At 41.6% G+C, this 23,510-nt stretch overlaps 1 protein-coding gene across 1 annotated transcript in view; it reads right to left on the bottom strand.

Annotated features, from left to right (window-relative positions):
• The window catches only part of COL19A1 (collagen type XIX alpha 1 chain), a 177,188-nt gene that overhangs the window by 128,568 nt on the left and 25,110 nt on the right, over positions 1 to 23,510 (bottom strand). Inside the window, exon 5 of the mRNA XM_033143221.1 lies at positions 484 to 607. Within this exon, the coding sequence (XP_032999112.1) occupies positions 484 to 607 (124 nt within the window). The remainder of the gene's footprint in view (positions 1 to 483; positions 608 to 23,510) is intronic.

The raw sequence follows: 23,510 nt of genomic DNA, 5'->3' as shown, positions 1-23,510 counted from the left end.
ACACATACAGCCATTCCTGAGGATCAAGGATTCTCCAGAATGGCACTGGATATAGTGTGGGAGCTACTGCTGGCAGATACAGGTAAAAATCACTACTCCCCATATGCAGCTGGATGTGCCTTCTACTTGTGCAAGAGAATCTTTGGATCCCACCCTTGGACATTAAAAAAAAAAGTCTCCCATGCAGCTTCATCATCAAGCATCAGTTCTAAACCCTTTATTGTTTAATTTGCTTTTCATTTGTTACATCTCTATTCCACCACAACTCAAAAGAGAATTTCAGTTTCACAGCAATCCTGGGTGGCAGCTTACACACTTACCATGCCAGTGCTGTATTACAGAACAGTTACTGATTCTATATATAGCCATAACAGCAAAAACATATTGAGTATACTCTGATTCCAGGGAGGAAAATATCTGCTTTCCTACAAAGCTGTATCTATCACCTCACACTTGGGAAGGCAAAAAACCATTTGTTCTAACCTGTGGCATGTTGTGCTGATCTAAAATTTGCAACAAATACCACCGTTCCCTTTTGCTGTTTCGCCTAACACGGAATGTGGCTGTTAAGAAATATTCCTCTGGAATCCCATTTGGAAACACTTTCCTATATGAAGAGACGAGGGGAGAGAGAGAGATAAATGATAATTGGGTAAAAAGATGAAAACAAATGTAAGTTAAAATACACCTCTCCCAATGATGTCCTCATGGATACTCATGTAACTGTATGGTCTTCAAGAGACCGTACTGCCTCAAGAGTTGCATTTGCACCAAACCTACCTGAATGCATGTTGGCTCCTGTATGGGATTCATCACCCTAAAGCAGGCATGGCCAAACTTGGCCCTCCAGCTGTTTTGGGACTACAGTTCCCATCATCCCTCACCACTGCTCATGTTAGCTAGAGATGATGGGAGTTGTAGTCCCAAAACAGCTGGAGGGCCAAGTTTGGCCATGGCTGCCCTAAAGAATGGAGCGAGCCAGATGACACACAGAGGAAGCCTAAATGTATTTGGGTATACAAGTGAAGGTTCGGTGCAACTATGAAAAGGCCAGCAGATGCAGCCTGGATCACACGATGTGTACATGAACAAACACACTTGACTAGGGCTATAACCTCATGGCACTAAGTAACTCCTATGTAAGCAGAGATCCATTCTGTGTCATCTGCTAATTATCCAAAGGCTCTGAATGTACCCCAGGCTATCTGCATAAAGAGGGGGCTATTCCAGAAGTGCCGAAACGATGTATGAAGCTGCTTCTTTCCTTTCCCAGTTTAGAGGAGGGCTTGTGAAATGTTCGCTGAAGGCCAAAAGCAGGAAGCTCACATACTCAGCCATGTCTGCTGGCAGCAGTTCCTGTCTGTTGCTCCTTCACCACACCCTGCAGAGAGGGGCTCTTATCTTTCACCGGGCAAATATTTTGGCAAGCTGCCCATACGCGCAGCACATTTATGATCAGACATTTAGCATTCGGCCCAGTGCAGTAGCACAAGAGCTACGCACAGCTTAAGCGCCATTTGATATGCAGGCCGTTCGCTGGCCTTCTGCCCAGGGATGAATTTCACCCCAAATGATCTTTGAATGCAACTTTTTTTTTTAAAAAAAAATGTAGCTTTTTAAAATTCAAGACAGACAAACATGTTTTCTAACAAATTATTTATAAAACAAGTTGATGACAGAAAAATAATAATAATTTCTTTCAAGTTTTGGGAACATTAAAAACCACTCCCCTCTTCAAAACTATGAAGAGTGAAGACTACGCCGTCCCATATAAACTGCTTGGCCTGACTTCTACTGCTGTGTGGATGTAAAAAAACCAAAACCAAACTATTGATTGTTACTGAGGGTGCTAATATTGTTTGTTGTGTAGCTGCAAGATGTTGATTCTTTTCAGACATCATCATCAGACATCATGTGCATTAGAATTATGAAAGTGATATAATGCCATTTTCCCCAACCCACCAAAAAAAACCTGTATCATGATTGCTGGAAGGAAAGCAGACATCCAGACTTCTGGAGACTGCTATCTTTGCTGCTGCTGCTGCTGCTGTTTTAATTCAACTTTGATGAGGATCCATGCATGGATGCAAATAAAGGAAGAGCAAGGTAGAAACTGGAAACGTTAACCAAGCAGCTGTAGACCAGCAATACTGCTAGGGATGGAGAGATCTGTCAGTTTCAGTTCTCTCAGTTTCTCATTCCCCCCGCCCAATCTTAAATTCATTCCCCACATTTTGCAGCAATTTGTGACTTGAAACAAAATTCTCATGAAAATCCTTCAGAATTTTAGTGCAAATTCCTCCTAATGAAAACATTTTAACATTTTGACGGATGTACACATTTTTGAAAGCAATGCATTTGTGCATGTTATTTTTGCCATTATGTCTTCATTTCCTGCAGAGTTTCCCTTAACGTGTATATTTTTATAAACACTGGTTGGCTGGTGAACCTACACTGCAAAATTCCGATAAGAAGTGTGCATGCACACGAAAGCTCATACCAAGAACAAACTTAGTTGGTCTCTAAGGTGCTACTGGAAGGATTTTTTAATTTTTTAAATTTTGTTTTAGCAGTGTTTTTGCTTGCATGTTGCTTCAGAAAATGCAAAACTGATAGATTTGGCCTTAAATGCATATGGAAATGAATGTCTCCTCCGTCACTATTTGTGACCTGCCAAGCCAAATGCGGCTAGTAGTAGTCATGTATTGTGACCAGCCAGGTGCTGGGCGGAACTCCTTGTTTTCTAATAACATAACAAGAGCCTGCTAGATCAAGCCAAATGCCCACCTAGTCCACTTCTCTGTTCTCAAAGGCCAACCAGATGCCCATGGAAAGCCCAGAAACAGAACCTGAGTACCACAGCATCCTCTCCACCTGTGATTCTGAACATCTGTCATTCAAAGGCATACGCATTTGACAGCAGAAGTAGAGCATAGCCATTGTAGCCATTGATAGCATTATCCCCCATGAATTTGTCTACGTGCTAGGTAAGCAGCAGAACCTGGAAGTTTATAGAGCTTCTCCTAGGTGGCCACACATAGCTGGCAGGTGGCATTTGGCTTCATGGGTCACAAATTGTGCAGGTTTGATACAGCAGAAAGCAGATCAAAGCGTTAATGGTCCAATAAATGCCGTATAACATAAACAACCTTCTGCAAGATATCGTTTTCTCTCTGCTGCAGTGTTTTAACCTCTATTAGCCTGTAAGGACACATTTATCGAAGAATTGCTGAACAAGCTTTCACAAAAATCTTGATTAGTAAAGACAAAATTCAAGCAGGGGGAGGAAAGAGTTAATGGAGTGGAACATAAATTCAAGCTGAATATTACATCTCATTAAGGAACTCTAGGACAGTAACGCACAGAAGAACAAGAAAAAGCAATAAATGTTTAGGGGGGGAAAGTGAAACAAAAGAAGTGTGGTTGCCCAGTTCCTTATCTTATGGCTGTGTAAGTGTTTTGCGTGGAGGCGTGGATTATAAGGGATATATCACTATGGTCTAAAGCAGGTCTCCCACTCACTCTATGCCTCCCATGTCTCTCAACAGTGCCTGATTCAAGAGAAACACAATAGGACCTTCCCCCGCTGCTGATTCTGCTCTGCCATTTTTTATTTTTTAAATTTTCACTGTAGGCACTGGGTGCTAGTTGCTGGAGGTGGGCATTAAGTCTGGGCAATGTATCCATACATCGCTCAGGACCAGTTTGGGAGCCAGAGTATGATGACTACTTCACCTGACTCCTTCTGCATGCTGGGTGCTGGGAGCAGAGGGAATCCCTCCACTGCCACCATCCAGCAGGAAGAATGGCTGATGTGGCTCATTGTTCCCTCTGTGCTCCAGGTGCTGGCAGCGGAGGGACTCCTTGCATTGCCAGCACCTGGTGGAACAGGCTGCATCAGGCGCCAGGGTGAAACTGCTGCCACTCCCACCAAGGGAGCTGAGGCGGTTTCACACTAGCACCTCGGGACCAATGCAGCTTGTTCCTCTGCTTTTCAACATCGCGATATATCACTATATTACAATGTTTGGCTGGCGATACACCGCGATGTTGAAAAGCTGACCTCGCCCAGACCTAGTAGGCAGAATATTGTTGTACTCATGGGTTCCCATGAACATCTGGTCAGACACGGTGAGAATAGGATGCTAGATGGGCTCTTGACCTGTTCCAGAAAGCTTGTCTTACGTTGTTATGTTTTCCAGTACTATCCTAGAAGGCAAAGGATGAGATACTGTATGGAAACACTTGTATATCAAAGCAGTGGAGATGCATGGAGATGGTTGATGGCCGAGACTTTTGATACAAATTAGCTAATCACCCTAAAGCATGCCAATTTTCCAATTAACCATGCCCTCACTGGTACTGCTGTAGCGTGTACCATCTGGCTAGGAAAATGAAATACAAAGCGTATCCTCTGAGACAATCATAAATGACTTTTGCTTTACTGGACACCAATTAACTGGCTGAAAATTTACTTTTGTCTTGGCACACACTCCCTCTTTAGAGACAAAAAATTACCTACACTGATTAGGGCTTTGGCATACAGCAGCTATTCAACATGTTGGCTTAATACTCTCAGGTTATAAACAGAATTTTACACTGACCTGCCCTTCAATTAAGTAATTAGCAATGAACAGGGAGGGAAATTGTCTGTCCTTTATGACTGCCCCCCCTGAAAGAAAGAATGATAAATCAATTTATTCTCTCAGGTCTGTTGATTCTGAGAGCCATCTCTTGGATTTGATCATGAACATAAGACTGGGAGGAAAATATGTTTCTGCCAACTCCGTATTTTCTAAAGGGAGTGAAAAATTTCCATTTCAGTGATAAGATAATGACTAAAGCACACTACCAGCTTAGTCTAATTCACATAAACAAACAGAACAGCTGCCATTTTGGAAAACCTCTGTTTATGAAAGTTGAACAGGAAGCAACCAGTGGTGTCCAGGACCACCGCTACCATTGACAGAGGATAAGAGGCAGCCAGCTAAACTGCATACAGACACCCATTCATTTAAAGCATGTTTAAAGCACATCTTCCCCAAAAGAATCATGGGAACTGTAATTTGTCAAAGGTGCTAGGATTGGTAGCTCTGTAGACACTTCCAAGTAAATATGCTTGGAATGGAAGTGCATTGTGTGGCTCTCCTAATTATAATGTTCCAGGACAACTTGGCCTGGGAATCAGTTCTGATATGGTTTTCATAAGATACAGACCTTCATCTATTAATGGGTCATACAAACAAAAGGACAGCCACAGAATGGCATTCTGTTTCCAGCAGTAGCTGATGGTAACTTGACAAGCAAGGCATGATGGTGATGAACGTCCTCTATCATCTGCTCTCAACATCTGGTACTCTCAGCTATGTACTCTCCCAAAATACAGATGCTTCATCTCTTGCGATGATGATTAAGAGTCAACAATAAGACTAATATGTGCAGATGTGTCACAGGGGCTAGAGAGCATGCTACGAATCCAAAAGTCCCCAGTTCAAATCTTGTAGCTTTGCAAAGCTACTCCTTCAGTCTCAATCAGCACCACCACCCCCATTATGAAGGATAATTGTACTGACTCACCAAACAGTGTTGATGTAAGGATTAACACTAGAAAGTGCATGTGAAACACTCTGGAGGTGATATACAAGTGTTAAATGTTGTTGTTGTTGTTGTTGTTGTTGACTTATCCTCCACAAATTTATCACAGCCATGAAAAGAAAAATTCTTTTTCTTTCCTATACCTCATGCTATTTCTGTTTTGCAACTTTGAAAGACTGGGGTGAGGGCCATGTTTTCCCCCTAAACATTCACATTCCCAGCAGAATTTAGAGCAGCCACTTTCTTTAAGAACAAATATGTATCAAACTTCAAAATACAATAGCAGGTACTGAGCTTGCACCACAGTGTCACAGGTACATAAAAGAGCAGAATCGCATACATTTCTCTTAGGTATATTATTAGATTTGTCATTCTGTGCTCGGTGCCTAGAGAATCAGAGTTTTGTTACAGATACCAATAAGAGAGACTCGGTTCTTTGCCTCAAGCTTTAGCGAACCACACTATTCATTACGGACGTCGCCAGTGGGAGCCCTGGAACTGGCCTATATATTACCCTCAAAGAGGAAGGAAGAAAGAAGTGCAAATGGGGGGGGGGATCAAAGCTTATGCTGTCATTTCTCAAAAGAACACAAAATAGAAGTTGCAGGTGTTGACTCAGCGTTACTCTATGAGCAGCTCTTTAAAAGTAAGACCAGTGGCATGCATAATACAGACCTGAGTCACTGTCCTCCAAAATGCATACTGGAAAGCAGAGCATCAGAGGCAGACTGAGTTAGTCAGGAAGGTGTGTGGGAGTGGGGTCAATTTGTAGGCTCAGTGCTTTTCAAAACACGGCAATCAGTGGATGGGTCTGACTGGTTGCTACATCTGGTGGTGCAGAAAGCATCACATACCCATTGTACACCATGACAACAACTATATTGAGTTAATCTGAACTATGTTGGCTTTCAAGCTTTTCTAGTCCTGTGACTCTTTCCTTTTGCTTTCCCAAGTGTTCTATGCTTTTATACCTAGCTATCAATAAACCGAACACAGTAATTACTGAACTATAGGCAGACTTGGTTGCAGTGCTATTTTTGAGAAGCAGTAGTAAGAGGTACCCATATCAGATTTAGTAAGGCAATCTTTATTTACCTTTTGGGTTTTGCTTTAAAAAGCACTGATGGAAAAAAGCTGCTATTTTTAAATCTTATGAACACTAATTCTTCCACACTGAATGAGACCAAATTAGAGTTTGTGATTAACTTCCGTATTTACAAGTATCAATGGGGCCTCTAGCTCGCTGAATGTCTTCCAGGAAGAGAAAGATGATCCAAGTTGCATTTCCTGAGAGTGAAGTGAGAGATGTTTGGCATTTATGGCAAGACATTTCTTCTTCCAGCTGACACCTACCATCACCTGTCACGTTACAAATAATTTGATGATCAGTGGCCGTGAGGTTGGCGTGAACCTCTGTCCTCCTAGGGTGGGTGATGATGTCTTTAATGCCACCTTAAACCAGGACTCTGAAATCTTAGCCTTTTGTGTTTGCGCCGAGGATTCAACAAACAGAGGCATGATACTCATGGAAAGCTGAAGCTCCAAGGACTGAAAAGAATAATCCTTCTTGCTGACATTGTCAGCAACAACACATTAAGGCACAGCACTTATAATGTGGGGAAAAAATTCAGACAACAAACAAGTGCCCTAGAGAAGAACAAAAGAGCAGCGAGCAACTAATAAGACCCAGCTGCAAGTCAGTGCCAACACAGGATATCTGAATGCAAATTCAAATGAGAATCAAGATCTGCTGTCTGCTACTCAGAATAAGGATAAAGGCACAAGGAACTTTTACATTTATTTTTATATTCTACATTTTGTATACTGCTTATTCACAGTCATGTGTAAGCTTTATTCAGCTTGCTCAAATGTTGTTTTGTTTTAATTTTTAAAAGGATAAATGCCATTCCAGAACAACTTTCTCAATGCAGTCCACAACTTATAGAGGATCTGGGTCATATCCAGAACTAATCAGTTGCAATCAGGCCCTACTTAAATCAACATTAAAACTTAATGATGACCGAGAGATGTTCCACTGATTCCAGTAAACCTAGGTTGGATATAACCCATTAAAATTAAATTAAACATCTGAAAAATCAGATATTCAGTACAAGAATAAAAATGCAGCAGGTTTAAAGCATCAGTTGTATTTGCAGTGGGGACTGTTGTGTCTATATTTGGTAGTCCCATGTGTATTGAATGTTAAAATTGTTTCTACCTGCAGCAATGTGTGGGCAGTCTCTTCAGGGAAATGTATGAGTTTGGCAGTTGCGGCAGCACCATTTATAATGTATTTACTGTATTTTTCAGTTGCCTCATGCAATGAACCTCAAGGTGACGTACAAGACAGCCCCAGGGAGAAGTTCATGCTCTAGCAGTCCTTAGGGTTTACTTCTAGGTAAACTGCATAGCCTGGTGCCAACCTTCAATTTCAATTTGTGCAGTAAACACAAATCTCGGAAAGCCACCACCAGCAAATTCACCCTGCTCCTAATTTTCCTTCTGTGCAACACCCTAACTTCAAAACAAGGACAAAACTAAGATGTATCACAGACTCAAAAGCTGGATGACCTAACCTGGATATTTGGATGTCACAATCAATTTCTGGACATTACATGTTATGGGAATACTACAGTAGCGAACAGTATGGATGGCTCAGATGTGACAAATTGATTCTGAAGGTGTTTTGAATCCAGAAATGTATGAAACCACCAATGCTCAAATTGAATGCAATATGACTCCTGCTGAGGAAATTCAGAAAAATACACAGAGCCATAGAAACCTAGCCACATGGGCAGGATATAACTCATTGAGAAGCACTACCCAACTGAAAGCCAATGTTGATACTGTAGACCCAACCATAATATGTTTGCTAATACGGTGGCCTAATTTGTACACTGTGCTGATGATATCACATCATATCAGTGCTGATGCAGTTGGATCTGGTATGCTCAGAATTGTCACCTTGGTCTCAGCAACGGTACAATAAAACGTACACTTTTATACCTAGATGATATGAAAGGTGATTTTGTTCTCCTCATTACAGATTTCCACACAATATTTTGTTTCCCAAAAGCCCTGGCAAAAATATGGCGATGGGGGGTGGGGTCGGATGGGAGAAAGAGACTTGGACAGCTGCAGGTAGAAAACATTACAGTCCAACAACAGTCGGACAAATACTCAACCAACTAATGCAGCAAAGGTACTTGCTACAAACCATTTCTGCCCTTACAGATCCATTATGTGTTTCATTGATTTGCTGTCTTGAGAACATACTGATGGACATTTGGAATTTATTTTTAATTTTGTTGTTATCATCACCACCACCACCACCTAAATAACTTTTTTTAAAAAAATAATGTTTAACATAAAATATTATATTAGTCTAGTAAAATTCTATTACAATTTGTGCAATTCCCCACTGATTTGCAATGCTCCTCATCAGGTCTTGCTTTTCATATATCCCATCTGTATTCAAATAAAGTTTAGAAAAATGATTATTTTGTTTCCTCATAGCAAACTGATTTTAGCATGTTCTACAAGAGACATGACCCACTCTGCTTTCTTTCCAAGAAAGGGGTATCAGAATCATCACATTGGACAACAGGTGCAATTGGAGTGTAATTGTAATGGAAATCTGAGTAGAAAAGAGAAATATTTATGTAGATTGAATGGTAATTTGGTTGCAATCGAAACAGGTTTTAGCTTATAAGCAGATGAGCTATATACTGGTATTCATATTGCATCTAAAGGAAAAACACTAATCTTTCTTTCTTGTTGAAAAAAAAAGCACCTAAAAAACTTCATTCGCTTTAAAAGGGTAAAAGGTAAAGGGACCCCTGATCAGTAAGTCCAGTCACGCACGATTCTGGGGTTGCGGCGCTCATCTCGCTTTACTGGCCGAGGGAGCCAGTGTTTGTCCACAGACAGTTTTCCCAGGTCATGTGGCCAGCATGACTAAGCCGCTTCTGGTGAAACCAGAGCAGCGCACGGAAACGCCACCCGTGTCCCTTTTAAAAGGTAGGGGAACCATATTTGAAGGAATGTGCATGCAGGAAAGTCTAAAATGATTTCGTTTAAAAAAAGAAAGAAAATATGATTTCATATCTCAACAGAGAAAAAGTGGTTACAAACTAGAGGCTGTACTATGCTCAGTGTTTGTATACTGAGTGAGGCCCTAAATGTTGTTTTCAGATGATTCACAGCTCTCGATCCTGCATGAACAGAGCGCTATACCAAAAATAATATGGAGTTATGAGCTTCACTGGTTTAGTCTTCAGAACCTGTAACCTAGCCCAGCTCCACAATTTAAGCCTCACTAACGTGATAAGCTTCAGCTCTGTAGCCTCCGGGGCTCAGGGCAGTTAAAAAAACTCTTCTGCAGTGTGCTAATGGGTTTTTAGCTTGCAGGCATGACTCCAGATTTAAAGAAGTTTAAAAAAATACTTCACATGATTCAGAAACCTGGAACTTCCCCCACCCTTTCTTCCAGTGAAATACAATTAGGGAAATCAGATAGCATGCGTGCCATTATCCTTCAGAGGGTGGTTGGAATGGATTAAATGCTTCCTATATGACCTAGAAAACTGCTTTGAAAGCCTTCTCACCCAGATCTAATCCCGTGACAAGTACTGGAGAGGGAGAGGGAGAGAGAGAACACACTTTTGTTACTTAAAGCCCATGGCATGAATATGAAGGGCTAGCTCAGTTGGTAGACCATGAGACTCTTAATCTGAGGGTTGTGGGTTCAAGACCCATGTTGGGTGAGAGTTTCTTGCATTGCAGGAAGTTGGACTAGGACTAGGTGATCCTTGGTCCCTTCCAAATCTATGATTCTATACATTGCATACCCTCCAACATTTCTCCAATGAAAATAGGGACACCCTAAATGATAATAACAGGGTTGCCATATGTCTGGAATTTCCAGGACATATCTGGAATACTGCAGCTGACAGCATTTCCCATAAAAATAGCTCAAAAACGGTTTTTTGGGGGGGTATTTTGAAGGGGGGGAAGCAGCTCAACAACTTTCCTGTCCAACTTTCCACTGTTTGAAATACGACAATCCTACATAATAATAATAATAATAATAATAATAATAATAATAATAGTTGTTGTTGTTGTTGTTTTATACCTCACCCATCTGTCTGAGTTGCCGCAGCCACACTGGGTGGCTTCAAACAAATACAAAAATGTAATAAAACATGAGAATTTTTTTTAAAAAACCTTTCCTATAGCGGGCTGCCTAAAAACGGAGGAAACACATCCCCCTCACCCCTACATTTTAAGCTGCATCTCCACAGATGTCTTCACCCAACATGCATGACATTTTGGTTCCCCCACTTCTGCAATCCACCCTCCCTGGAACTCCTATTCATGAAGCTGTCATCTGCGTGCACACACGCTCGCACGCACGCACACACACACACACACACACAAACACACTGGCTGTCTCAAATGCCCACACTATTCTGAAGTTTTCTAGTCAGATTGAAGAGGCGGGATGGGAGTTACGATGGGGACCACGTCAAACAGCAGTATTTGTCAAGAAACTACAAGATCAATACGGATTGCAGCTAACATGGTGTGAATGCCACTCCAAAAATTAACACTGGCTGCACATTTGCCGCGGTGAACCTATCTGTAAATCTGTTAGGATAAGTTTTCACTCAGGCCTGGGTTTCCTGAACAGAAGGAAGTCCGTCCCGTGAGTTTTACATCCCAGTTCATCAAAAGCTTATTTCATGGGAAATAAATTAACAAATTCACCTTAGAGGAATCAAGTCCAAGGTGCACTTCTCACTTACTCTATGACTATTGATCCTATTCTTATGCAGTGCTTCCCACATACATGCCCTACTTTCGTAAAAGATAAAAAAAAACCTTCCAGTAGCACCTTAGAGACCAACTAAGTTTGTTCTTGGTATGAGCTTTCGTGTGCATGCACACTTCTTCAGATACATGCATGCACATGAAAGCTCATACCAAGAACAAACTTAGTTGGTCTCTAAGGTGCTACTGGAAGGATTTATTTTATTTTTTATTTTGTTTTGACTATGGCAGACCAACACAGCTACCTACCTGTTTCTTAAAAGATGTACAACAAACTAGGGGAGCCACTGGAAAAAGTTCATAAATGGTCAGTTATGGGCAGGTAGACTGGAAGTGAATTTACATCAGAAACAGCAGGTGCTAGAGTTACTGACTATTCTTATTATTTATTTATTAAACTAATTAAATTCATTCATTCATTCATTTTTATTTCCCCTCTGAATGCACCTGCAAACAGCGTTATAATAGGGAGGCCATCAACCTCATGGGTATATTTGGATTTTTTTTAAAAAAGAATGCTGTAGGAACTGCTGCATAAGGAGGACAGAAACAAGCAAGCAGGCAGATTGGGCAATTGGGACGACAATTGGGCTCAGTAGCCAAGTTCGCAAGTCACTCTAAAACATGTTTTACCAGATATTTATGAGCAGGAACAAGACATGGGTTCACATACTCCCTGTTCCCCTCTCCTCCTCCATTGCAGCCAAGAGGTGGTTGTTCGGCAATGTTCACTTCTGCTTTTAGTTAACCACAGTTTGTCATGTCATCTAGATCTGGAATTGTGATTGACATCAACTATGGTCAGTTTCAAACAAGCCAACTTCAAACTGAGGTTTCTGAAATTCGTTTGCTGAAACCAACCACAATTAATATTACTCACAATTCCAGGTCCAGGTGACACAGCAAACTGTGGTTGACTAAAAGCAGAAGCAGAAGCTTCTGAAATCCTCTTTTCCACACAGGATGAAGAGAGAAGAGGGAGGAGGGCAGGACCCAAAATCTTGCTGCATCTCATCCCTGCTCATGCATGTCATGTTAAACCACTGTGAATAATGCAATACTATCCTTTGCTCCTATTTAAAGAAGGATTACATGAAGCTCTTAGAAGAAGAATTCTGGGGGGTAATTGTGACAACACACACCATGTGGTGCAAGCAGCTCAAGCTTATCATGAGAGTACAAGTAAGAGATTGCATGATAAACAGCCAACGCAAACATTATCCAGAGATAATGATCCTCATAGTAGTTATACAAAGCTTTGAATGATGTATGAGAATTCCTGGAAGATGGGAGCAACAGCAGCTAATAGGTAAGATGCTCAGAGTATCTCCCGTGATTGTGTCTCTGCTATTATGAACTAACGGAGTCTTTCAGAGGAAATGTAGCCCTGGGCACTGGCCAGTGAGTCTTTATTAGCAGGGTGAACCATGGCTTTGATCCAATACAGTTGTCTCTATGTCATTGTTCAATACAAGCCAGATGGAAGGATTTTGTGATAAACCTGGCCAAAAACGAGATAGATATATGGACTATTAATAGAGCTTTAACTGAGCCAGTGTATTTAATTTCACTTTACTAATTATTTCGTCAAAAAATGTAACAGTAACACCGTTATGAGCCATGACCTTCCTTCCCTGAAATCGGTTTCTTGAATCACAAGGGGTTTTTTTTGTTTGGTTTCAGTCACACTTGGTACAATACCAGTTAAGCTAAAATGTGTGCTGTTGCTTACTAATGCATCTCATCTATCTGTACACATCCTTTTATGAGTGATACAATCATGCTGGCCAGTGAACATAAAAGAATGGCCTCTCTATTCTCAAATACCAGACTCCAGGGAGACTCTTTAGGCACACATAAGCATATGAAATGAATGCAGCATGCAATTGCAAACTATTTTCTAACAAGAGCTCCCCACACTGCATACACAAATAGATTTTGAAACTCCCAAAGTGGCTCATCAAGTTGGGCAGCAAGCTTCTGATTACACACACACGCACACAAGCGCACGCGCGCACACACACACACACACCCCTCATGCAAAACTATCTGCATGGTTAGGATGGATGCACCAACCCCTGAAAAACATAAATAAATGAGGACACAGATTTGCACAAAGCGTCCGTATCCTAATTTATATGCATATATAACCATTTAAAAATAATTGGTATGATTTTAATAAAAATGCAATACAGCTCATCGTAATGGAGGAAACTGCGAACACATAACCAGTTTGCCTGATCAGTGTGCTCTTTGGGTACAAGCCTTTGATAGGCTGTGCCAAGGCTCCTGCTTTCAATAATTATAGTTTTCTAAAACAAAACAAAACAAACAAACCACTGTAAATCGCTTTTGAGTTGTTTTGTAAATAATCAAGCAATGTATAAATTTCATAAAAATAAATAATCTTAAAAATGTTAGCAAAGTCACTTAAACAATGCAGGTAGAGTCCTGAGAGAAAAGAATCCTGATAAAACTTTAGTGAGCAAAACTGAACAAAAACAGTGTATAATTTGAAGAGAAAGGAATAGAGGTTTTTTCTTCCTTCCTTCCAACCGATCAATTGCGATCTACTGGCCAATCGTGGGGCGTTACTGTGGGTGTTCCTCCCCAAAAGAAGCTCAACAACTTTGGTCAATCCAATGGGTAGATCACTGCCAATGTTTTTATAGTGGGAGGACATCACAGTCTCTTGGTAGTTGGATACCCCTGCTTCAGGCCTTGTACATAGCAGTGAGACACTCAACAGAGAGAGAGGAAAAACTCCATCAGAACTACACAGCCAATCAGGGCACGTGTTGTCTCAGCAAACACCATATCACTCCACCTGACTGCTAAGCAACAACTACACCCATCCCACTCCAGGCTAGTTGATTTTAACAGCAACTTAAGTTGCATACGGAATGATCCCTGCTGTTTGCACTTCCAGCACAAACCAGACTTGGCCAGGCCAGCCCTTCAATTAGAGGACTATCCTCTGTAAAGAAGGGAACGTGCACCCCTTATGCATGACTCTCTGGATCCCATCCCAAGTGCACCAGCTGTGCTGAATGGCATCCTCAAGCGCTTTCAGCCAATTTGTATGTACACTTGAACTGTGCTGCTTCTTTAAGCCAGGAGAGAGGATGAGGAATGGGGGAAGAGTGCTGCATGCAGAAATCTCTGACTTTTGCGTGGCTAGAATGTAGCCCGCGGTACAAAGGGAACAGGTACACCTGTTGATCCACCCATTTCACCTCTGGCCCTGCCCACCATCGTATGTGGCCCCCAGGAATGTTGTCCATGAGAAAATGCAGCTGTAAAGAAGAATTCCCCACCATGAATAACACCAGCACAGTGTAGGGGAAACAGTAGTGAGGAGAGCAATAGGAATGGGGGGGTGGCTGGGGGGGGGAGAGGATGCCCAAGCTACCACTGCATATCAGAAGATGGGGTCCAATGGGTGGGGCCCACTCAGGGTTAGTGGGGGCACTGGCAGCAGGGGCTATCGACTAGACCATGCCAAGGGTCAGCTGAAAACTGGCTCCGACCCTTGTTGGCACCACTCTGTGGGAGATCTGCTGCCTGAGGTGAAAAGCTGAAATCAGTGTGGAACGCAGCAGCTGCACTCGTCCCGCAAGTTAGTCATACATTTAAAATAATTTTGAAAAGATCTTCTAAGGGCTCATGTTTTCTCCATTGAACTTTTGGCTACTTTGAATTATTTACCTCAACTGGCGGCTGAATTTCCACAATTTAGTACCACAGAAAATATAATACAGGACAGAATGTGCGCCCCCGCAGCTGCTTAATAAATTTATACTTTGTTCAGAGGATACTCGGGAACATAAGGGCTGCAGCAGTTGGCCCAAATAGCCAAAGGATGCAGGTGAACATAATTTTGTTTGTTTCTGGTGCAACAGCCCCTTCTCTCTCAGCCTTGCAATTTGAGTGACGGAAATGCCAACGCTTAGAACAGCCTTGGGTTATGCCCTTTGCCCGTTCTTTAAGAGGGCTGCTCACCTCTTAAGAAAAGCAATAATAAAAACTGCACACCACACAGAGACATCCATTTGTTCTTTTAAAAGGGATTTTTTAAATACCGGTATATATATTAAAAAACGCAAAACTGTTTTGCAAGTTGAGGCCTCTTGGCAGAAGACAGCAAAACAAGGCAAGCAATGACGACATGGACTTTGCCCTCCTTCTACCACTACCTTCTGCTGGGACCAGCTTTTCATCTTACAACATTTATTTGTTTGATATTGGATGCCTTAACAGAAAGGCAGCCCATACATGAAATAAATAGATAAATATCACCGTCAATGAGCACCGTTCACAATCAAGTTCTGTGTCAAACACCCGGAATCATGTTTTCCACTAGAGCTCATCCTGGAAAGTAAAGTGGGCTGTTGCAGGTGACACCTGAAGGGGCCTCTGGTATCTCCCTCTTCAATTCAAGTCCACATTTTAATCTAATATGCTCGTCTCTTTTCTCCTCACAGAGGTCATTCTGCTCTTTCTTTAAGCTACCACTCTGGAACCAATTGTTTATGTGGTATTCATGAGGGCTGGGGGCTAAACTAAATAACAGGGTTAGATATGTACTTCTTATCTGTTCTTTATTAGTCTCATCAGTTTCAAGACTTGAATGACCCTTGTGGTCCCTTTCCAACTCTATGATTCTGTGATTCTACCCCATTGACTTTTCAACAGTTCATAGGAAACAGAAGATAGTGGCACAACCGCCAATATTTTGTAAATGAAAATAAAGGAATGTCCTTTGTACTTTGTAGCACCCTTACCAAGGGCCACCACCATTACACTGAAATGTTTAATTGTCACAACGTTTGGCAGTTTAGGCACTGGGTAAGCCTTAGTCATGGATGAAGGGGAGGTGGTAAACCTCTGCCTGCCCCTCCAAGGGAAAGGGGCATCCCATTAAAGGAATCCCATAGGAGGTGTTTCTGTTCAGATGCCCAGGTGGGGGCTAGGGCCGTAGCACTCCTCAAGAAAGTTATCCCTGCAGGAACGTGCCTATTTGATGTAAGTCATAGGACCTCCTCTCAGGGTCAACCCCAGGGAAAAAAATATATCCTGCAGGCAGGCAGGCTGGTTGTTACAGGTTATACCCAATGCCTTTGCTAAACCTCTTACACCTGTAATCAATAAAGTTGTGGCCTTATTTGAGGCAAAATAAGTATGTGTCTTGAGTGGTTCTTCTCTGGGTCAGGGCGGCGGGGTGGCCGCACCTGGGCACACAAAAATTAAAAAATTAAAAAATCACAAAGCAGCATATGATCAACAATATATGATAAAAAATAACACTAAAATCCCACAAAGGAGGAAACACAATAATTCTAAGAACTAAAATGCACTAAACCTCATAGTATTGAAAAAACTCAGCGGAATCTTCACCTGGAGATCCTAACACAAGTTCCAGGCAAGCCCATCTGGGGAAAGCATTTCAAACCTGTGGTGCTACCACCGAGAAGGCCCTTTCTCTAGTCATTAGACAGAATAAACTGGAGAAGAGCCTCTAATTAAGACCTTAAGGACTGGGCACATATATAAAGGATATGTATAATATAATATTCATTTACATGCATGGGCACTCAAGTCAAGATGTGCTCTACTCACAATTTGGACATTTAACTTGGAGACTTTGGAGAAAAGGCTGACGTTTACACTTATGTACTAAAAAAAAAGAGAGAGAACTTTTTGAAAAGATCCCCCTTCTTAGTAACTCCCACAAAGGCAAATTAGGGGCAAGGATTACAACAAACAGATGTAAGAAAATATAGCCCTTCCATGGTAAATCAGGGGCTGTAGGAGTCCATGGAACTGTCATGTATTCATTTGTAAGGTAATTCCATTGCCTTGACACTGTGAGATTAAGTCTGCAAGACTCCTGTAGTTCAAACAAAAAGTGTCAGATCATGTGCTGAGTGCTCTAAATTCTTAACAGACGCAATGAGACTTCAGTGTGCTAAGCCCATAAAAAATTCAGAAAGCAGCAGAGAGTCTATGATTGGCAGGTATAAAAGCAGAAATCTCTCACCCAGTTATACAGCCTTCAAAATGTCCCAGTTAGAATACTTCATTAATTCCAATTACTTATTTACTCAAATCATTAACAGAACAAAATTAATCAGGATTCAAAAGACGGGCAACTGTGATTATCAGCTCAGATGAATGATAGCAGACAAAGATGACACAAACGCATCTGCACACTGTCAACACTCTTGATTCAAGATATAGCTCTCCTATTCTAGTCTTCACTCTCTCTACAGATAAGAGGAGAGACTTTCATTCGTGCTGAATGGCATTTGACTCCCTCCAAACTGCAAAATGATTTTATAATGTGGCAAACATTCAACAGAGGATAAGAACTGTTAAAATGCCAACCCTATTACGTTTAATGTCCTGTGCCATTTTGGAGCCCAGACATCCTGAGTGGATAAAGTAGAGCACAAAACCATTTTTGTTTATACAAAATTAAAGAAACTTGCTTCTAAAGAGGTGTTCATAAATTTGTCTCCTTCAACCGTGAAAAATACTTTGTGGCAGAATGATAAAACTTGCAAAGAGCTAACCACAGAGAAGTGCCACAGAGACAGGAAGCTTTACTAATTGACCAAGCCTTAATGAAGATCAGGATGGTTGGAATAAGCTAAGTGCTTGTCTGGCTTTGCTAGAAAAAGTGACAACTTTCACACCCCTGGTAAGTTGCAGATATTTATTTGAAATCCCATACCCATTTTCTTACAAACCCAAGCCTGCTTTTGAACAGTTAAAAAAACAACAGCAATAACATGGAATTTTGCTTCATCGTTTGGCAACGTCTGACATGTCTCATTCTATACCCTTAAGGTGAGAAAGGCTTCATAAAGCCTTTCAGTGAAGCCTAAAATGGATCTATTCCAAAATGGTGAGGGCTTTTAAAGGCCATTTCATACTCAGTCACATCACAGTAGAAGCATGATAGAGCCCTGCAGACTGTACCTATAAAATGTCCTCGCTACTCAAATGTGCAGACATGTGAGATAGCATGGAGGACTTCTGGGAATGCTGCTTTGGGGCCTTTGGCCCTGGTGACAGCTGTGCATGCTCACATCAACATTTAGGGCATGCTGAATAAAAACAAGGAGAAAATGAGCCAGGTCAGGCCTGAAGAGAAGGCGGTATCTGGAAGAGATCCTGGGTAGGCACTCCCCAGCACTGATGCGAAGGTAGAATGGAAAGTGCCTATTTTCATCTGAAAATGTTGGCGTGTGTGCCCTTCCCCAATGATGTGGGGCGGGAGAGAAGCATTCTGCTGATCCTCATGAGGGAGGGATTTTTTTTCAGATGTGAGACTGTTAAGGTCCTTGGATGGTTGCTCATGAGTAACCAGGCAAAACTCCAGCCATTCCTTTAGTAGTTTTATTGTGCATACAGTACTATGTACAGTGCAGAGCTTAAAAGTTCATGTCTGTATCAACCGCCTGCAGAATCCAGGAGTGGCCCCTTCCGGTTCTGACCCCAACATAAGAGCTTCGGTATACGAAATCCCCACCTCCCCTCTTTTCGTTTCACCCCTCTACGCATTTGGGGCGACGGAAATGGCGTGTCTCTCTCCTCTCCCTCTGCGTGAGGGGAGTGCAGGGTCTCTCCAACATCCCCAGAGCCTCGGCTCTCAGTTCCCTGGGCTGCCTCCCCCTCCCTACTGGAGACATCGCTGTCTCCCCTGCTGAAAGAGGAAGTGCTACTGGTCAGGTGGGACTGAGGCTCTCTGTAGCATCCCCAGAGCCCATCCACCACCCTGCACTGAGCCTGGGACAATTCCCTGATAGAGACAAACTAGATTTTCTCCAGGACAGCACTTCAGATAGATGGCTTCCTGGTGTAAAACAGGTTACATGACTGTCATATTTTAGCCTAAGGTCCTACAACAGTATAATATTTTTTTTTCAGGGACCCAGCAGAATGCAGATAAAAGGTCTAAGCAGAATATGATTGATTATAACTTGAATATCTAACTAGAACAATTTTAGGCCTATTAGAATCTTACATGGCAACCTAGAAAAACTGTTTTGTTTCATAACTTGTTTAATCAAATAGGGAAATACAAAAACATACATCTTAAAGTAGTAAATAACAAGAATATGCTGCTGGTTCCATGTACACCATGGAGGTATGTGCTTCTCAAGCAGCTGTTCCTTCATTCCACATGGTAAACAGATTTTGAAACACAAGAGAGGTTCATAAATATTTTTTTCATATGGCATTGAGGGGGGAAAGTAAGAGTCTGTTTGCAAATCGTTAGGCCTACATTAGCTGCCTAGATTCTTGCCACAATGGGCACCCAGTTTTCATTGCAACTCATGTAAGAGCTGCATCCATAAAAAGTTGTCTCCTGTGTGGAAATGATTAGGAACGTGGATGAGGCTATATTGTCAGATATATCCTATCCCAGCTTGTGTTAGCAAGCTCCAAACTTAGCAGAGTTTCATTCCCTTTTAAAACACACACAGCAGATGCGCTTGCACAGGCTTGCTAAAGCCTAAAATAATATATATATATTCCTGGTATAAGTCCCCTATACTGTATCCCTCTTAAAAGACTGCACATGACACAATGTATCTTAAATGAATAAAAAGAGTTTACTCACATACTTCCTGAGTTACACAGTGTTTCTCAGAAGGCAGGCATGCTTAGTAAAAAGTATTTACATGTGGTTGCTACTTCCATAGGGAAAAGTAGCTCCCTTTGTTCTCTTGGCTGAGAACCAGGAGAACATGCTTCTTGCTCCTTGGAAATACAAGGAGAAAATGGTGACTGGTCTTGGGATCTTGTTCCCAGGTGAGACCACACCTACTTCTGGTTACAGAGGAAGTTAACTCAGTCCAGGTAGCAGGAAGTTATTCCTGGAGGACTGAGTTACCTTCATGTCCACTCTAGCAATGTTGTGTTTTGACTGCTCTGTGTTTACATCCAACATCCTGCACATAATACATATGCTAAGCAGCGTCCTAATGAACTGTACACCACAAACATTCTTGGACACATGAACTCTTCTCATTCACTATTTTATTGAGGGGAAAATCCATAAGAATGCCAGCCCCTCATAAAAGAGGGAATTTTCTGTTGCAAAAAATGAGCCTTGTTGGAAATGTCCATAGTCTCTCCCTGTTCTGCTACATAGGCTTACTGAATGGAGAAGAGTCACCGACAAAAAAACAAACCCTGAGACTTTTACACCCATTCAAATAAAGAAGAAGAATGTAGGATCAGAATCAGAATTATTTGTTGTTGGTGAGCACATTGCTATTATAACAAAACAAAAAGAATATGATCCTCTCAGAAACAACAACATGAATACAACAATATAGATCATCCAACCAACAAAATGTAACCAATCACTCAGCCTATACAAAATACTCATAATGCCTAAAGAAAAATTTGTTCTGCTTTGACAATCTAAGAGAGACCTCTAGATCTTAAAATATCAGTGAGGATGCCATTTACTGTCTCCTCTTTTCATTGGTCCATTTCCCATTGATTTGTCTCTGTGATACAGCACCCACAATTTTGTTACTATTTCAGTTGGGTCGTCACAGAGAAATCAAAATTTGAGCAGCAGTTGTAAAATTAGTATTTTCTTTTATTTTCCAAGGACATAAGATGAGCCTTCTGGATCAGCTCAATGGCCCGTTTAGTCCAGAATCCTGTTTTCATAGTGCCTGACCCCTTCTCCTGTGGGAAGCATGCAAGTTGGATGTGACTACAGCAGCCCTTTGCCCACCTGTGAATCTCAGCCACTGGTATTCAGAGGAATAATACCTCTGACAAATATATAGTACTATTACAGCACAAGCCTATGGATGATTGCTCAGAAGTTCCTAGTAGGCATATTTAAAATTATAGCCTTGAAATGTTTAATGGCCTCCTTCTTCTTAGCATCCCGGAAGAAGGCAAGAAGACACTGAAACACATTGGACATACAACACTGTATAATGAAAAAAATATATTCTCCTTTTAACATCAATTTGAGGCTTTGTCCCCTTTTGGGGGGTCAGGTATACAGGCTACCCCCCCCCAAAAAAAACCTCCCACTGCTTGGACATGGCAAGCAACAATATGTAACGAAGGCACCAGGCAAGCCTCTGTAACTGAGGCACTTTCATACAGTCCCAGGGCAGGGAGCCAGTGGAACGAGTTGGTAGGATAGTATGGAAGGAGATGGGCTATAAACTATTTCTTCTGCCATGGTCCAAATCCAAATCATGAGCCCTGTACCTGCTATATGCAATGGAAGGAAAGATCCCATTGGCACCAACAGGTCAACTCTGATTAAAACCTAGTGGACTACAATACTGATAGATTATTTAAGGCAAAAATGTTTTTTTAGACTGCAGGGGTCAGCAGACCACTGTCCTTCAGACCTTGTGGGGGGCTGGACTATATTTTGAAGGGGAAAAAATGAACGAATTCCTATGCCCCACAAATAATCCAGAGATGCATTTTAAATACAGTGGTACCTCGGGTTAAGTACTTAATTCATTCCGGAGGTCCATTCTTAACCTGAAGCGTACTTAACCTGAAGCACCACTTTAGCTAATGGGACCTCCTGCTGCCACTGCACCGCCAGAGCATGATTTCTGTTCTTAAGCGAAGTTCTTAACCTGAAGCGTACTTAACCCGAGGTACCACTGTAAAAGGACACATTCTACTCATGTAAAAACATGCTGATTCCCAGACCATCCACAGGCCAGATTTAGAAGGTGATTGGACTGGATCTGGCCCCCGGGCCTTAGTTTGCCTACCCATGGTTTAGGAGGCTTCAGTCCATGAATGCTTATGCTACAATATATATGCTACTATTCAAGGTGGCAAAGTCTCTGTTCTTTTTCTGCAATGCACTAAAGAAACTGTGTTAAGATAGCCACACTACCAGGGGGCGGGGCGAATGGACTTGTTTCAATAACGAAACCCTAAAGAGATAGAGAGAAGAAAGCACCTCACCCAAACTCTTGTTTCCAGACAGATATACTAAAGAAACTAACTTCCTTCTATAACCAGCTTGGAAAAGGACTGTATTTACAACTACGTTGATACCGGTAGCTGCAAGCCTCATTGAAAAATAAAATGGCATCCCTCAACAGAAGTGGCACAGCATAGTTTACAACTCACTCATGCTATAGCTGAATGAGTGAAATGTAAGGGGATATCTGCCAAGCTACTTGACACTTACAAGTCAGCTTAATCAGATACTCTTTCGCTTCCTGTGGCGAGGAGACCAATGTTCTGCTACTCACAGCGTATACCCAGAATCTATTTACATATACTAATAGAAGAAGATGTGATCATACAAAGTCATGTTGCATCTGACTATGCTGCTGGGTCTAAAGCCACAAAATCTGACACAGTGCAGAAAGTGAAGAAGGCAACAAAAAGAGATTTATTGAGCACACAGGACCTGAGCAATGGAGATAAAGATGTTCTAGAGGCAGATGTCTGCATTCCTAGCCTTCTTTTGTTACAAGCTAGCCTGATTAAATTGCAGCGAGTAAAAAGGATGCGTAAGCATACATTGTGGGAATATGCTCACCACCAGAACCCAAAAACTCTAAAACGGGGTTCAAAAAGAGAGAATAAAGCAGGTTTATTAAACTTTAACAGTGCAAGGAAATATTGCTTGAAAAACAAACAGCCTGAGCATAGCCTTTCGAACTGTCCATTCTCACAAAGTACAGCTGAGCTGAACTGGGGTTGGGCAAAGGATGGGCAGCAGAGAGAACAAAAACAACCTGAGGAGTACTGAGGAAGAGAGAATAAATACTGACAACTCCCCCATTTCCATCACCATTTAATTTTGATTTCATTGCTTTTATGGGAATAAGACACGAAGAAGCTTATATGACTACCTAAAGTTCCTCCCAAAACATCTTTTTTTCCTCTTTTTTGAAGCTTACAGGGCTGAAACAATAAGTAAAATCCACAGAAAGACAGTTCATCATTGCAGGAAAAGAGAAAGTGGAAATTCACGCAGAGGTACACAAATGAACAGATTGGTGGAAAATAAAGAAACTGAAATATACAAGCCAAGGAGGATATAGATA

This window comes from Lacerta agilis, chromosome 3, assembly GCF_009819535.1.
Source record: "Lacerta agilis isolate rLacAgi1 chromosome 3, rLacAgi1.pri, whole genome shotgun sequence".
Taxonomy (NCBI): domain Eukaryota; kingdom Metazoa; phylum Chordata; class Lepidosauria; order Squamata; family Lacertidae; genus Lacerta; species Lacerta agilis.
Note: the sequence above shows the minus strand (reverse complement) of the source record. Positions and strands in the feature narration are given on the sequence as shown.